General features: G+C 48.1%; 5 protein-coding genes across 5 annotated transcripts; 3 read left to right on the top strand and 2 right to left on the bottom strand.

Annotated features, from left to right (window-relative positions):
- The first annotated feature begins 3,158 nt into the window (after positions 1 to 3,158).
- EDB91DRAFT_1201629 (uncharacterized protein) lies at positions 3,159 to 5,625 on the top strand. The gene is made up of 4 exons (XM_041320665.1): positions 3,159 to 3,602; positions 3,653 to 4,145; positions 4,196 to 4,883; positions 4,933 to 5,625. The coding sequence occupies exons 1-4, from the start codon at positions 3,371 to 3,373 to the stop codon at positions 5,344 to 5,346; spliced, it is 1,827 nt and encodes a 608-aa protein (XP_041177830.1). The 5' UTR covers positions 3,159 to 3,370; the 3' UTR covers positions 5,347 to 5,625.
- A 629-nt stretch (positions 5,626 to 6,254) lies between these two features.
- EDB91DRAFT_318670 (uncharacterized protein) lies at positions 6,255 to 6,975 on the bottom strand. Its single transcript, XM_041326844.1, has 4 exons — positions 6,822 to 6,975; positions 6,715 to 6,766; positions 6,590 to 6,649; positions 6,255 to 6,527 (listed from the first exon to the last, which is right to left on the bottom strand). Exons 1-4 carry the CDS (start codon positions 6,873 to 6,875, stop codon positions 6,409 to 6,411), a joined length of 285 nt encoding a protein of 94 aa, XP_041177829.1. The 5' UTR covers positions 6,876 to 6,975; the 3' UTR covers positions 6,255 to 6,408.
- A 256-nt stretch (positions 6,976 to 7,231) lies between these two features.
- Positions 7,232 to 11,601, top strand: EDB91DRAFT_1009516 (meiosis protein SPO22/ZIP4 like-domain-containing protein; the record flags this gene model as incomplete). The annotated part of the gene is made up of 28 exons (XM_041312391.1): positions 7,232 to 7,391; positions 7,451 to 7,525; positions 7,575 to 7,634; positions 7,690 to 7,740; positions 7,800 to 7,849; positions 7,899 to 7,997; positions 8,061 to 8,115; positions 8,213 to 8,436; positions 8,483 to 8,504; positions 8,563 to 8,666; positions 8,724 to 8,808; positions 8,877 to 8,928; positions 8,984 to 9,019; positions 9,074 to 9,234; positions 9,298 to 9,353; positions 9,410 to 9,659; positions 9,717 to 9,731; positions 9,789 to 10,026; positions 10,093 to 10,324; positions 10,375 to 10,475; positions 10,511 to 10,541; positions 10,622 to 10,807; positions 10,863 to 10,922; positions 10,974 to 11,001; positions 11,052 to 11,071; positions 11,122 to 11,310; positions 11,361 to 11,428; positions 11,481 to 11,601. Coding segments are annotated over 28 exons (2,829 nt in total), but the record flags the coding sequence as incomplete, so codon positions are not given.
- A 190-nt stretch (positions 11,602 to 11,791) lies between these two features.
- Positions 11,792 to 13,762, bottom strand: EDB91DRAFT_1052346 (WD40-repeat-containing domain protein; the record flags this gene model as incomplete). The annotated part of the gene is made up of 5 exons (XM_041313672.1): positions 11,792 to 11,956; positions 12,018 to 12,198; positions 12,253 to 12,776; positions 12,828 to 13,466; positions 13,517 to 13,762. The coding sequence occupies 5 exons, from the start codon at positions 13,760 to 13,762 to the stop codon at positions 11,792 to 11,794; spliced, it is 1,755 nt and encodes a 584-aa protein (XP_041177827.1).
- Positions 13,763 to 13,846: 84 nt separating this feature from the next.
- EDB91DRAFT_1129847 (uncharacterized protein) lies at positions 13,847 to 15,358 on the top strand. The gene is made up of 2 exons (XM_041318585.1): positions 13,847 to 14,027; positions 14,075 to 15,358. The coding sequence occupies exons 1-2, from the start codon at positions 13,970 to 13,972 to the stop codon at positions 14,917 to 14,919; spliced, it is 903 nt and encodes a 300-aa protein (XP_041177826.1). The 5' UTR covers positions 13,847 to 13,969; the 3' UTR covers positions 14,920 to 15,358.
- Positions 15,359 to 15,389: the final 31 nt, after the last annotated feature.

Below are 15,389 nucleotides of genomic sequence, written 5' to 3'. Positions count from 1 at the left end.
ATCGCATGCTGATCTATGTGGGACTTTCGGGAATGCAAAGCGTCCCTTGACTATTCAGTTTGGAGTAGTGACAGAAGCATCCCCTTTGGGAGTAGGCCGTTAGTATCTGTGACTTGAGGCTCTGGGCCTCTAGCTAACTGAGGCCCAGTTGCACGCCCACTACCATGGATGGGGTAATGGATTTACTTCCCATTGGTTCAAGGTCTTTTCATGACACGATTTTGCCGGATCCCAGTCAGATTCAAATCAACGCACACACCGGCTGAGAAGGCATTAAGTTCTTGAATGTCATTAGCCACGATGGCATAGAACCTTACTTGGTGGCCCTGCATGGAGTTTTACGAGTCATTGTCCTTGCTTTGTCCCTACATTCTGGGCCTTTGATATGATACAAAGTATTTTGTCTCCGTGGTTCCATTGCTCGGAATAAGCCAACTTGGGTCTTGTTCGTTACCGCTGGATCAGTGGCCACAGCCGATGATCAAACCGTCGAAAAGCCCTTTTCGTTGCGCTCATCAAATATATAATGACGCCGCAGCGGTCACGTACAAGGAAGGTTTGTGGCTTACAATCTGATCCGGATGGCCTAGTAGGTGTGCCACAAGCAATAAGTACTCTGCATGGCAGCTTCTTTGGAGACTTCTGTAACGGAACACCCAAGTAGAAATAAGCCCGCAGCCCGAAGCGAGTATCCCTCACAAAGGCCAGTCCAACCGATATTTCAAAAACGGGTGCACCCTCATTTCACGGGGGGAATCCGACAAGATGTCATTTTAGCGACACTGAATGCCTCGGTGATTATGGGTGAACAAGCGCAGGATCCATTTGGTCTCAGCTTGCGGAAAGTAGCGGGTTGTATCGTTGTCAGTCAAACAGGGCCGAGGATTGAACGTGGCATCAAAATGTCAATTGGTTTCTTATGATTTGCGTTCTAGTTCACTTGTCTAGGGTTTACTCGCCTGGATGGGCTGGAACATGCGTGACAGTGGTACTTAAGAGTTGTCCATGCGGCAGAGAAGAGGACAAACTAAGGCCGGTCCGTTGCGTAGCGATGAGGCCATGGCTATTTGCCAAATTCGTGAGAGTTCATGGGGACGTCTATAAGTAGATTGCCGTTTATTTTGGAGAGTACAGCAAAACCGCTGAAAGTCCATGATGCGAGATGCGTAGGCCCCAAATCTTCGTATGTACGCCACTTTCTCCGCTTCGGGCGCATGGAAATCAGTGTGGACTTGTGCCAAGTGATCATGGAATCAGCTCGATGGCGCCTTGCGGGGACTTCCTGTCTCCCACTTAATACTGCAACTCAATAGATCGTGGGCTTACCGGATCAAGTTACTTCATATAACCTCTCGCCTGCCGCCGCTGTTGGGTTGATATCGAAGATGAAGAAGTGATATTGGCGTCCATCTTTGCCAACCGCGCCCAGTAGCCCTGCCACCTCAGCTTCATCAATCAAGCGAGAGCTTATATGTAGCCAACTCACGCCGCAAATGTAAAAGAGCCTTCCATGACGAACATTTTATTTGTACCCTCACGTACCTTAGCCACAAGGTGTCAATAGCCGGTGCATTGAGTACTGATTCCGTGGCAGACCCCCTGTGTCGCTGTCGACTAGTATGTAGAACATGGTCGAATTCTCCTGAAACAGTCCTGAAAGCCACGGGCTTTATGATGGACAAGGCGGCGTATCTTGGCATATTCATTGATCAATATTGTGCGACTACGCCGCTACAAGTATCTTATCTCACCTACACGTGGCTGTGCGCCAGGCACGGCGGGGACTTGGTGAAAATAAAGGCATTGTATGTAGTCATTTCACACTTGGAAGTTTCAGTTTGGGCACGCGCAAGAAGATTCGTATCGTTACTCGGCCAGCACTGTGAATGAGTATGCCACGGCATGCTGTAGCTATCTTGGTGCTATCCAGAATCGGATGTTGTAGTTATGAACGGCATGGCATAATCTGGCCCTTGATGAGCTCAGACCGGCAGAAGGTGGTGTTACTTAGTACACATGTCTAGCGAACCTACTTAGAACCGAGTCTTCACCATGACATTATTGACAGAACGAACCCACATGTGTGTGTGTTGTCGTCCCTCCACGTTATCGTAAGTTTTTCCATGTATCATATGGACTGTACTGCGGTACAGGATGCGAGTAACTTAATCAATATTAGAGGACCCCCATTTAACCTATGTGCTAGTAATCCGTTGGCCATTTTAGTGAGTCCAGCTTGTCCACTTACTATCGTGATGCGGTTTGACGGTATGTCCAGTGCCCGATCGGCACAGCTTCCGACTGAATCACGGGAGAAGGGCCAGTCCTTAAATTAATAGAAATAACCCGTTTTGGATTACGATGGCCAGGTCCGAAAACTTGCCGACCTTTTTTTGAAGGTAGTATAATCACTTTCCGAAGTCGCATGCCATTGCTATGGATCGTTAGTAGTTTCTCAGCAGAAATCTCACGTCACTTGAGGACCGCGGGCTTGATGAAAACATCATCTTTGGTTCTTACCCATTGCAGTGTACATTTTAGAGTAAATATGATTCTCGATGATTACTCCGTTTACTAGTACTAACGGAGTGGTAGAAAATGCAAGTAGCAGCCCTGGAGTCGGACTCAGATCCGGGTGGTGACAAAGAGCCAATCAGCAGGGTAGTTTGTGGGGACAATATTCTCCATTTTACCTGTCATATACTAATTATTTTGATTTTGCCGTGCCCAATTTGAGTAATTGTTGCAAAATGAAAAAAGAAGTGGAACAGGGGGGGAGTTTCCCGGGTCACGTGGGGCCGAGAAAGGGCTTTGTTCAAGATCAGGGCGAGTTTGAATGTTGGAGCATGAACAAAGGATACCGCTGAGATGGCGTAGTTTACCGCGGTCAGTTGGAAGGTGACAAAAGCGGCATCGAAGGTAGGTGAGTGGTGACGGAAACAAAGTGAGTAGTAGTATTATTTGGCGTAGTAGGTAGTCATGTGACCAAGATTACTAAATTAGGAAGTAGAAAAAAGGTAAGGCTATGGGGAATCCCTGGGGATTCCCCTCTGCCGTTGATGCCGATTTTGAAAACCAGATTATTAGTTAAGTGAATAAGGTTAAATCGGTAGACTTAACATTTAAAAAAAAGAAAGGTCTAAGATCTGCTAACGGAGGGACGAGTTACTAAAGACTACGAAGCGGGCTCGGAGGCGCTGTTACCTTCGACTCAACCCTTGCTAGACACGGTTTCCCCTGTTTTTGTCTCTAAGCGGAATTTATGCCAACCATGTCCGCCAATTTTACACCTCCAAGCCATACATACGACATGATTTCCTTTTTATATAATCGTATGTATCATCCCGACACTTTCTGACTATCCAAAGTCATGGCCCTTTATACTCCTCCATCTCTACAACTCACGTCTTGTAAAATGGCCTCATCACGTCCTTCTTTGCCATCTGAACTACTAGCAACCTGGTCTTCTTGGAGGCCAACTGGTCTCCTCACTCCTCCAATGTCTGCATCATTACCCAGGCTAGGTGCTCCATCGCACACTCAGGTAACATCATTGCCTCCAATTGCTCACTTTGATCGTCAGGTATCATACATGCATCCAAGTACGTCCTTATTTCTTTATTCCAACCAATGGTTTTTGATCTAGACAAAGTAACACCACCGCGTACTCAAGACGCGTCTGCATGGTCCCGACCTCACGCGTCACCTGAGATGGATGACCATGTCCATCCCTTTCAGCAAAAGCCTGCAGTCTCCGAGGATATCCCTCCCCAAATTGATTGGTTCGACGACTCATTAAAGAGATCTTCACATTACATCGCAGAGAAAACTTGCGAGATGATATGCTACCTATGGTTCTCTTCGTCACTTTCAAGTGCTTCTACATCTCCTCAACCACTCACTCCCCCGTATTCCCCTGAAATCCCCGCCGCCACCTCATTTCTTCAGCTTGCTGCAACTCCCACCTTTGTCTCCTTTATGCAGAAGTTGCTAGAAACTACCCAGGTCAGCCAATCGGTGATCGTCCTCTCTCTCCATTACATATGGCGACTCAAGGAACGTAACCGTTTCACCGCTGGTTTACCCGGAAGTGAGTTTCGTATTGCCGTTGCAGCCCTCATGATGGCAAATAAATTCCTTGACGAGTGAGTCCTTTGTGCCTTTTTACGTATTTTATTCTTAAACGTCCTTCCAGCAACACTTACACCAATAAGACGTGGTCCGAGGTTTCTGGTATCGAGTTGACTGAAATCACTCGAATGGAAAAGGAGTTTCTCATGGGAATAAACTTCAACCTTTACATTTCGAAGAAGACGTATGATTCATGGATGAACTTGTTGAGGGGACTCGTCTACGCGAAAGAAAGAGAGTGCCGTAGATGGCGTCATACTCGCGCCCGACATCGAACCCCTCGCAATTCCCAACCAATGTCCGCAGCACCAGTTCGTTCATACAGGTGGAGATCTCAGTCGACATCTCATCGTGCACGTTCGACTTCGCCCGAGCAGCCCGTTCACCCGCGTACATATTCATCATCATATCACGTGATGCCATCGAATTCCGTTCTCTCGCCATGTCTTGCACCCGGCTTGAAACGCTCGGCTGCGGACGCATTCTCACCTACTTCGTCATCGTTCCACGAGTTACCGCCTTTGAAGCGTCCCACGGGTATGACTTTGCAAATTCCGGAAACTGGTTATCCAACCGCACCCCATTCTGCATCGCCAGTCGAATCTTTGCAGTCATTTGCCAAGATGTCCCTGTCGTCATCTTCGCCACATTCGTTACGGTCCGTCCAGTTCAATCAATCACACCAAGGCGACGCCCGTCCGCAGACTCTGGTGGCTGCATATTGTGCGGAAGGACCCGTGAATGTTCCTCAGGTACGTCCATTCTCCGTGATTCATATGATCTATCTCACATTCGTGGTAGAACCTTTATTATTACTCGCTTGCTGGGTCGTCGACTGACAATGCTGCGGAAGAAGAAAGGGTACGCCGCAAAGCCCGTTTGCGGTGTTACCAACCTCAGCCTCCGCCTCCGCCATCTTATCCCCCACCGTCTTACATGCCCCAAGACATTCAGTCCGAGTCTGTCAGCCCTTATGAAATTCATGTTGACGTGCGGGCAGTGCCTCTTCCTCACCTTCACGATGCTGTTTGGTCTCGGAAACTTGCCCGGCCTCCTTCGTATTGCGAAAGCTCTTTGCAATTGCCTCCTTTGAGAGAAACCGCAGTTCCGTCAGCTCCTTTTGCCAACGCAGGTCCACCTGGCGTCCAATTTTACTCAGCTTCTAGTCAGCGGGAATCTCCCGCGTATCCTTATAATTGGTCTTATGGCAGATAGTCTTCGGCTACTCATCCCTGTTTAATGCACACGATTATTGCATCTCATCGGTTCCCCCCTTTCACATCGAACTTCAACTTTCATAGTTACATTTGAGCACTTTCGCCACATCATTTCGTTGCACGCAATATCATTGACACTAACATAGATTCTCGGCATCCGCATTTGTATTTCAACTTACATTTCCACTTTCTGATAGCAGAGATCAAGCAGAGATTACATTACCCTCATAGTTAGCTACTACTGTACGAGAAAGAATGCTAAACTGACCATACTTCGAAATCGCCAGCGTGGGATTGCTTGTGAACTAATTGTGGACTATATGAACTGGATATGATGTACTTATTAAGAGTCCACTAACAACGGTAAGTTGCCAACTGTTACAGTAGGGTGATGTGGTTTGACAGATCTATGGCCGAAACAGCCTAAAATTTCGATGGTCTTCCAAGTCTGGCATGCATGAGCGCAGAAGCTTTTTCCCGCATAGGTCAGTGAGAATAATGACGGGATCATGCTTGATCATGCACAGTCCGCACTCCGCGGTCCATATCGTGTCCATCGGAGACCTGTTACAGATCAAGTCGCTTCCTTCAAGGGGTTTGATGCCCCTGCTATAAGTATGCGTCGATCTACATGCACCGGGGAAATTAGCACAGGATCATCCGTGTGTCTCCGTCCATTTCCCAGTACTCTGCGCCCCTATATCCTCATTGTAACGATACTTAAGTTCTGGACTCGTTCTCACCGTAATTGAAAGAACGGTGTAGCTCAGAAATAGGCTGTCCGGTGTGACGAGACGACCTAACTTCATGCGAGTATTCAGCGCTCATGCCGGAGGAACCCAATGGGCACGGGTGAATGAATCGGACGGATAGTTCGATAGATACACATGGATCTTTCCCGTCCGGCTAAGGCATTGAGGGGGGGTTCGTGTTCCTTACCACGCCCTAGTAATAGCGTGTAGGCTATTTGGAGTTACATTTGACAGATTTCGATGGCTCATACGGTGTGTACGACGCCAACGCCAACTCACAGGTTAGTAATAGTATATGCCTGTCCGAATTATTCGTGGGGCCAGGGGTCGGTTTCAGTGTCTGACGAGACAGATTTTGATCTCATTCGAACCATGTTGGAGGACAGGAACGCCTGGGTGAAGAAGTAACCGGATAACAAACCCGTCACTAGACAAGTTGGTTTCATCGAATTTGATATCAGTCACATCATGATTATAGGGCGGACTCACAAGTACCAGAGATAATAGTTTTATTCCGACCAAAACCCATGAGTTTAGAGCCTACCAGTGCTGTAAATGATGAGACCAACGGTTGTTACAAGGCACATGGCACGTGGTTGAATATCAAAACTAACCTCCTGCCAGGGCCGACGTCAAGCCAGCAAACACCCCGTCTCTCCGAGCCTCCTGATGAAGATATGGCATCATTCCAATGTCAATTTCCATGCAAAATAACACGAACCCTCCATGCGGCTACTTTGAGCTCTTCCACACTCGGCTTATGATCTAACTCCATTCTCTGCGTTTAATTGCGCAGCAACTTGATATGGCGGCCGTAGAACAAGTTTTAAAATAATGCGCGGAAAAAAAAAATGGCAATGGAAACTTTTTGAGAAAAAAAGGGTTAAGCTAAACGACCGAATTTGGAGTTGTCCCCAATAAACGCGTTTCGTCACACCACGTTACGCTGTGACGAGACGCGCTTCTACGCCTTACAAGTTACACTCATATTGCTATCAGAACGGTTATGTCCCCTGAAGGGAAGAAGAGCCGGGCTCGGAGTCCACAGGAACTTTATGACGAAATAAAAGGTATCAATCTCCGGTTCCATCAGACGCGTTCATACTCCTAATACTCCCATTACCCTAAGAACTCTTGATCAAGATCAAACCAAGACTCAAGGACGGAACCACCAAAGATGAAACCGTAACAAGAAATTTACATAAGATATCTTCACTCGCACAGGCATTCACAGAACAGCGCCTGAAGTCGAGCAAAAAAAGCCAGTTATCGGATTTCCTCGATCAGGAAGGTTCGTGTCATTGTTCGGCATCAGTGTGGACAAACATGAAACCCAGTGTTTCGCTTTAGGTGTCAACTTGTGGAATGCCTCCGGCGTGGTCCGTCAAGGCTCTGCGTCTGACAGCCGCGCCGTGGTCGCCGCTTGTATGCTTCTTTGTTCGCTGTGATTGGTCTCAATCTAACATCTTGCCAGTGCGGCTAGCTGGATTTCGCCTCATGGAGGCAGGGTTGGAACCTAAGCCTGACATTGAAGGTTGGGATCGGAGGAGAAGCACTCGCGTGATTTTCGCTCATTTATTCCTTATCAGCATTATTACATATTCTCCAAATTGCAAGCAAGACTGGCGCAACCCTGTCCGGTGCGTTTACAACGCCAATGATTCCGTGTCTTCAGATAAAATCTTGACCGCGCCTCCAGAAATTGGTCATAATGACACCGCATCGAGCGTACTTGGTTGTGCGGCCAAGGTTAATTTTTTTTCCCTGTTATTTCAGCGATGGCTCATGATTATCAAAGTATGAAGAAGCGCTGAGAAATATTGACGACCAGAGTGGCACTAATAAGCAAGCTAAGGCATGTGTTACCGCTGTCTACCTCTCAACCCGGATGGAAGCAGTGAGGACTCAAATGCTCGTGATCTGGAGGCGTTGATAAATTTAGAACAACCTCGTGAAATAGGCTTGGAGGGAAGGAAATGAAGGGTTAGCGGCCTTCATGGCTGACAAAATCACAGGTTGTCCCTGGGTCTTTGTTGATACGTGCCGCTCTGATTGTTCTCATTCAATAGAAAATGACGGGCGTCTTATCCTCCTGTCCAACCATGACGTAAGTCCCATTTGGTCGACGCACTTCTCATGATGAACATTTTCAGCGAGAGACGCTCGCGACTAAGCTTCTTGACATTGGCAAATCACTTTTGAGAAGTTGCTATCAGGACAGCAAATCGGCACCAGAAGATAGCAAGGCGAGCGACGCTATTCGATGGATGCAAAAGGCATTTTCTGTCATCGAGCCTCTTGACTGCGCAACAAATACTGAGCTTGCTGAGCTTAAGGTGCGTGGTTTCCGGCACATATCACGTTTCATTCAACCCTTGGCAGAGATCGGTTCTCAGGAGTTTGGGTAAGTGAAGTTGACTGTATGCTATGGTGCAACGGGATTCAGATCGGCCCCATATTAGCCCGTGGCTACTTCTTGTCGTCGTCCCAGGATCCAGAGAATTTGATCAGAGCGGAAACCGCGCTAGAAGAAGTTATTGCAACTATCGATACTTCTGTAGACAACGTAAGCACATCAGGCCAAAGTGACATGACCAAGCGATATTTACCCACGTTCCTGTAGGTAAGCTCCGAATATCAACAACTCCGATGGATGAAGTTGGCTGTCATCAAGCGGCGAAAAGCTGGAGATACTGTTCTTCTTCAAGGTGAACTTTCCTGACCCGGAATCTTCCACATTCAGTGGCGAGTTTGAATTACTCACGTTCTTCATTAGCCCTACAAGCCATTATTGACAACATGACATATTCAGAAAGCAATCTTACGGAGTGAGTTTGGTGGGAATGCTGTAATCCACTCCGTTTTCTCAGACCTTGTTTCAAGTGTCCTACAGGAGCTTCGGACGCTTTCTCAGTACCAGTGAGTGGTCTAATACAGGTACTAGATTGTTCCCTTAATTCAGTGTGGGTACAGCCAATTAGTCACGAGGGCAACTCAGTACTGCCTTCATCGGGCCTTACAGTGCTCTTGGAGTACAGACGCTGTGGAGAGGCTTCTAATAGCTCTCATATTCCATTGTTCCAAAGATGACAAACACGACAGGGCCATAGAAGATCTGCACGCGTCTTTCAAAGGTGGGGTCTCATCTTGTGATTGTTGTTGTAGGCTTGTGCGAAATCACTTACCGTTCTGCGTAGAACTGAGTAACGTGGAATTCGAGCTTCTCAAAGCTCCGGCGACAGCTTGCATCACGGTGTGTGCATACCCCATTCCGTTACCTCATATTGGATGGTTCGAACGTTTCCGCAGCTTCTATGGCAATACGGTGACCGCCACTATCACGCGGGGCGGTGGAAAGAAGCTGGGGATTGGTTCAGTTGCGGCACTCATGCTATATTTGCAAGCTTGGGTCCCGTCAGCAGCTCGAAATGTTTTCGGAAAGCTGCCCTAGCCCATCTTAAGCGGAAGGATTATGCTCACGCGGGGTCCATCATCCGACGCTGTCCTGACACAGAAGCCACGACTCAATATGTAACCTTTCTCATTGCTGTGCATCAAGGTTCGTCAACGCGCGTAGCCTGATAGTGAGAGTTTATCTCATTCATATCAATCACAGGGCTGGAAGATGAAGGTATCTCCATTTCTGAAGCAAAGCTTGGTTAACTCTAATTGACCGGACAATTATCAGCGATAAATTCGATACGCAATATGGTGCATGCCGCGAACTTCGATCGCAAGATGATTCTATTGGCATGCCGGCTGGCGCATGACTTGGACATGAAAGGCCTTCTTCTTACCGTTTTAAGGGCTCTCCTTGAAACTTTAAACTTCCGAGAGAGCGTGGAGAACATTACTGAAGCCATGGCGTTGATAAGATGTATTATAAGGCTTATCACCAAACTCCTTGGAGAACCCGCTGCCGATTTGTAAGTCTGCGGTGTTAAGCATCGAGATGTTGAGCTGAATATGCGTCAGGGAGCGCTTAGTGGCAGCATTGCTCCACCACTTGAAGATTGGTTGGTCGAAATCTTCGAACCACTCGGCCATTCTAACGCAGTCCATGTGGTAGCGGTTACTGTTGTAGAATCTTGTGAACAGCCTGCGATGATTGTCCGAGACATATCTTGGCTTTGGAGAACTGCATACAACTGTGCTATCCAAGCTTGCTCGGATTGGGAAGACAGAGAAGATCAAATATCTGACATCTTTGACGCAGCGAGACGAGTCAGTGTTTCTTTGGCAATCATCTCTATGGGATTAATTCTATCGCGCAGCTGCTCGAGCTTTATACAATACATGCACCTGTAGAGGTGGACCAAGCCATTTACGTTTACTTGGTGAATGCTTCATTCGCATCTGCCTCAGGCCGTGGTACGTACCCTCGACCCATCCCTAGCAGTTCACAACGAGCTTCCTTTTCGCACAGTTATGTCCTTCAGACGTTCGCTGTCGCAAACAGGGTCGATTGAAGTATGTTACGGTCTTCTTTCGAAATCTTCTACTGATTTTCTCTAGGCTGAGAAACACCGCGAACTGTTCAATGAGATCAATCAATCATCACAGCGCATCGTCAAGGTTTTGCGGGAGGACAAAGTATCACAAGAGGATCTTCCTCGACTTGAGTCATCCCTGCAGGTTTTAAGAGTTTTCATCGTCGAGGTGGCATCTCACCTGTCGGATTGGACCACGGTCCTAGCTACCATCGAGGTACGGGTTACGATTTGCTGCCGATCAATTGGACGGGCACCCATTACGCATATAGGAAGCATCTCGCTGCAACTGCGATTCATTGGAAACGTACGAGGCGTTCGCTGACACTCTGGTGAGGCAGAATGGCTCTTTCCGCACCTGACTTCTTCAACATTGCTCTTAGTGGGAGGACAAAAACTGCCCCGTAAACGGTAAATATTATTTTCCACCTTAAGATGAAGCTTATACTAGTCGTACCTAGTCCTTTTTACAGCGCTAGAGGTAGGTCCGCGTGGAAGCCGTCAGCTACTCAATTCAACTCTGCGCTGTAGGCCACCCTTCAGGCCTGTTTAACCCGCGGGCACTTTTCTCTGGAGAAATTCTCTCGGTGGCTCCGAGCGATGTGTATCATACTACTGACAAGAGCGACAGGATCCGATAGATCTAGGGCCATCGGTTACGTGGACCAAGCTATCGCTGTACTGGAGGAGCATGGCGACGCTAGGGACGGTAGTGCTATGGTAATATTCCAGCTATGCAATGCATCTTGGCTCACTCATTTGTACGGAAGCTCTATCCTTTTGACGAGCGTCAGTGGCTTCTGAGCACAGCGTACAACACTGGCCTCGAGTGTCTCCAGTCAGTGAATATCCCATGCGATGGATGCTGATACAGGACTCGTTTACCTCAGTGCATCTATGGTCGACGAAGCAAAGCGTTGGTTTGAATGTTCCACCGTGATCTGTCGCTTCGTTCCCGATGGTAGGCAACGTGCAGAAAAGGTAGGCAAAAATGCAACGGAAAATCTGGCTTCACCGCATCCCGCAGCAGATATCGGCAACCTACAGCGACCTCCTAACACGCTACCCGACTCGATGAAGAAATCGCACGACCATCAACACAGCTTCAACTTCGCAAACGGATCGCCCCACATATGTATTGTTATGTGCAATTGTTCTTGTATCTGTAGCAAAGCCCAATGGATATGGACTACTTGCATTTTTATTGCTGTGAGAAATGACGCAGCTGATAGAGTAGTACACGACCGCGATTGTTGCCAATAGCCAAGTACTCGCTCTCACGGGAGAAATCGACAGAGGTGACATGTCCAAGAGGGGTGCTTGACGTGGGCCAATTCCCAAACACTGTTAACGACGGGCAGTGAACCTGTAGGAACGCATCAAGTTGAATGAATGGATGCTTGTGACAGATGGCAATATTGACGTACTATCCGCATCTGATCTTTTTTGACATTACTTGCTATTGCAAGTAGTTGGGAATCATGATTGAACCGTAACGTCGAGATACTTGTTGTCAGGTTCCCTACCGTCTTCAAAGTCTTTGGTTTGCCTCCCTCAAGATCGATCGTACTTTCTGCATTATAGACGTTTAGCAAACCTGTGTTTGAACTAGAGACCATATCGTCAGAGTGAATAACTGCCTCACAAAACGAAAAGACATACCCAACGGTCAAATATTTCCCTTGGCTGTCTCCGCCAAATATTCGACTACCGAACCCGCCTTCATCTTGCCACCGTTTCACGCATTTGCGCTGCCCGATATTCCAAACATAAACCTGTGAGTCTTCGGTCAAGCCCAGAAGCTCGCCTGCTCCGGCCCTCGACCACCACAGGGACTTCACGTTCGCGTTCGCCTTAAGTTCGCCTACGACCTGCGCTGCACCTGATCGCCAATCAACAAGGTGGACTTGGCCTCGCCGTCCCGCAACGGCGAGAATGTCCCCTGTTGGGTTGAAGGAAGAAATCTCCATGCTCGTGCCTTGATCCCCGCGACCAGAAGAGAATGTAGTGCCCCATAAACCTCGAGGTGAGCGGTGGGACGCCCCAGACTGAAGGTCGTAAGTGTAGTAGAAAGGTCGTGGACCAGTCATCAATATGGACGTTCCGCTGGGGTGGAAAACGGCGTTGGTGATAGGAAGCGATGGGACATGAAGGGTCTGGGCATGAGGATTTGTGAGGCCATCAATCTACCACGAAAACTTGAGTTTAAGTATGGAAACATCGGGAGCAACACTCACGTGGAAAAGTCTCAGACGACGGTCTGCACTGGCGGTCAAAAGGACTGGAATGTGGGGTGAAGGATGGAATGCAACCGTTTTTATTTCACCATCCGCTGGTGCAGCTTGGTTGGCATCTCGCAGTCGCTCAATGGAGAGTGTGCTCGGGGGTATAGGTCTTGACTTGGCAGTCCCCAAAATTCCGGTCGTTGACGCCAGCAGCTCGGGTACGACATCCTCCCCACTCTCAGAACCAGAAGCCGAGGATCGTCGTCTCTTTGCGCGTTCGCTTTTCTTGCGCGCAATGGAGGCCCAGTCTGGGGTTGGGTTTATACGTTCGAACTGCCTGCGCAATCTGCGCTCGTATTCGCGTCCTCCCACTGTATCGTCAGAGGGCGCGTCACGCAATTTGCGAAGACGATTATTTGAAGCAAGTGAGACTTGTACGTTTACATCGTCTGGGTCTGTCCATGCGGGAGCTTTGAGTTTTTTGGGTTGCTGGGGGATGTCCTCGCGAATAATGGAGATTTCTTCGTCTTCATCTCTTTCTCGGTTCTCCGGTGTTATGAGCTCCTCATCATCTTCCGCATCAGACTGTTCATAGTCTTGGGGAACCTGGCTAAGCTCGGATGGTCCAGCATTATCATCCACGAAGAAAAGCTACAGGTGACGTGAAAATGAAGTGTAATTCCCAGTAGTTCTGCACATACATCCGAGTCCAGCAAATTTTCAAACTCTCGTCCCACTTCAAGCTGGCCATCGTCTGCCTCCTCATCAGAGACGACCATGATTTCCTTTCCAGCCTTCCCAGGAGCGTATGGGACACCGAACAGCATATTTTCGAGACGCCTCTCCTCGTCGTCTTTACTGGCGTCATCGTGGAGGTTAGCACCTAACGGAACCTGTTCAGGTTGGATTTTGCCCGTCTTTTGACGTTTTCGAGGGTTTTTGACCATCGTGATACAATGTTATCGCGGTTTAAAAGTTGGAGATGAAGACTTAGTGAGTGCTACTCCGAGTCAAAAGCGCTGGTGGCTGTGTATATATCGTCAAGCTATCTACCGTCAACTTCAAATCGAAATCGTCAACAACTCGCGCCATCCTTCTTGAACGCGGTCAAATACAATATCAATCGTCACTTTCTAACTCTCAAATTCTTATATATGGGTCACAAGGTTTCACAGCCAAGTGCGGCGGATCTTTCTGAGATGGAGCCATCAGGCATGTATTACGCTTTCATCAAATTGCAATCATAACATTAAACGCAGGCTCGAGTAATTATCAACCGTCTGTCGCGGACGTCTTCCGAGTAAAACGATATCTGCAATCCAAGCTTCCTACGGAGCTTATTGACAGGATCATCGACGACGCGTCTTACTGGCCACACAGCTCAGTCTACCTCGTGCGACCCTCCACCGTCCCAATTTACAGGGACGGAAAGCGGGGTGAAGATGGAATTTATATAAGATCACTCCCTCTTGGCATTCACGGCACTGATCGCGACTTCACTCTCGTCGAGGAGGACTTCGAGGACGGTGGTGCGGCCTGGATGAAGAACCTGCGAATGGGCGGATCGGACGAGTCTTCACCGTCCGCGCTATCGCATCCATGCAGAAAGATAGAATTCCATCTTTGGAGTCATGACCAAAGATTGCGCGAGCAGTTTCCCGAGACGTTCAACGCATCTTACATATGGTTCTACGTCAGCATAGAGAAATTGCAGACACCCATATCTGCAGATAACGTCGTCGAATGGCCACCGCAGCTTCTTTTCGAAGAGTGCGACGCATCTCGTATTCAAAGCGACACCGCCAAGCCATTCCTTCCTCCCAGTATCGCAATTCGAAAGAATGTCGCGGCAAAGAGCCAGGGATCAGAGCACATCATTCATTGGCACTTTCGCGGTGAAAATGACCAGGAACCCGGCGATGACAGTGTTTGGCACTTTCTTGATAATTCCTTTGACAGGCCAGCCGCCAAGGCCGCAGAAGTGGTTAGACTGTTGCACAGTATTCAAATAGGAGATTGTGTCAGCCTCTGGGCTCACGGTCGGTTTCCCAACTCTGAAGATAAAGTTCAGCAGGCCAAGGTCACTGTGTATTGGGCGGTGTAGACATGATGGCGTCTTCAATATTCAATTAATATCTGCTGGTAGAATTTTTCGATCTCGTTCCCTAACCCCCTTACTTACGAGGCGAGCTCGTTTTACAGTACTTGCTACGCATGTTATAGAGGAGGGCTTGGTAGATTATGTTTGTTGCGAATTCCATGTATAACCACTTTGTTGGATATATCATACAACCATCGACACGAGTTAGAAAGTATTTGGGATGCAATGACTTTGCTGCGGGCAACAATGCCCCCCTCCATTTCGGAGACAAAATAAGTATGACTTTAGTACTCAGGGCCTCCGACGCAACTGGTGCACTATATCATGAAATGAACAGAGCGAGAAGATCAGGTGATATGGGCGTCTGGAGCAGCTATAGCAGGCACCCCTAAGTCTGGTTAGTTCAAGCACAAATCGTCAACTTCGAAGTTGTTAATTACCGTAGGCTAGCCTTAACTTGAACGCGTTCAGAA

The sequence above is a fragment of the Suillus paluster genome (genome assembly GCF_016628075.1).
Source record: "Suillus paluster strain FC165 chromosome Unknown EDB91scaffold_22, whole genome shotgun sequence".
In the NCBI taxonomy this organism is placed as follows: Eukaryota; Fungi; Basidiomycota; class Agaricomycetes; order Boletales; family Suillaceae; genus Suillus; species Suillus paluster.
The sequence above is the reverse complement of the archived record's forward strand: the minus strand, read 5'-3'. Positions and strand labels throughout refer to the sequence as shown.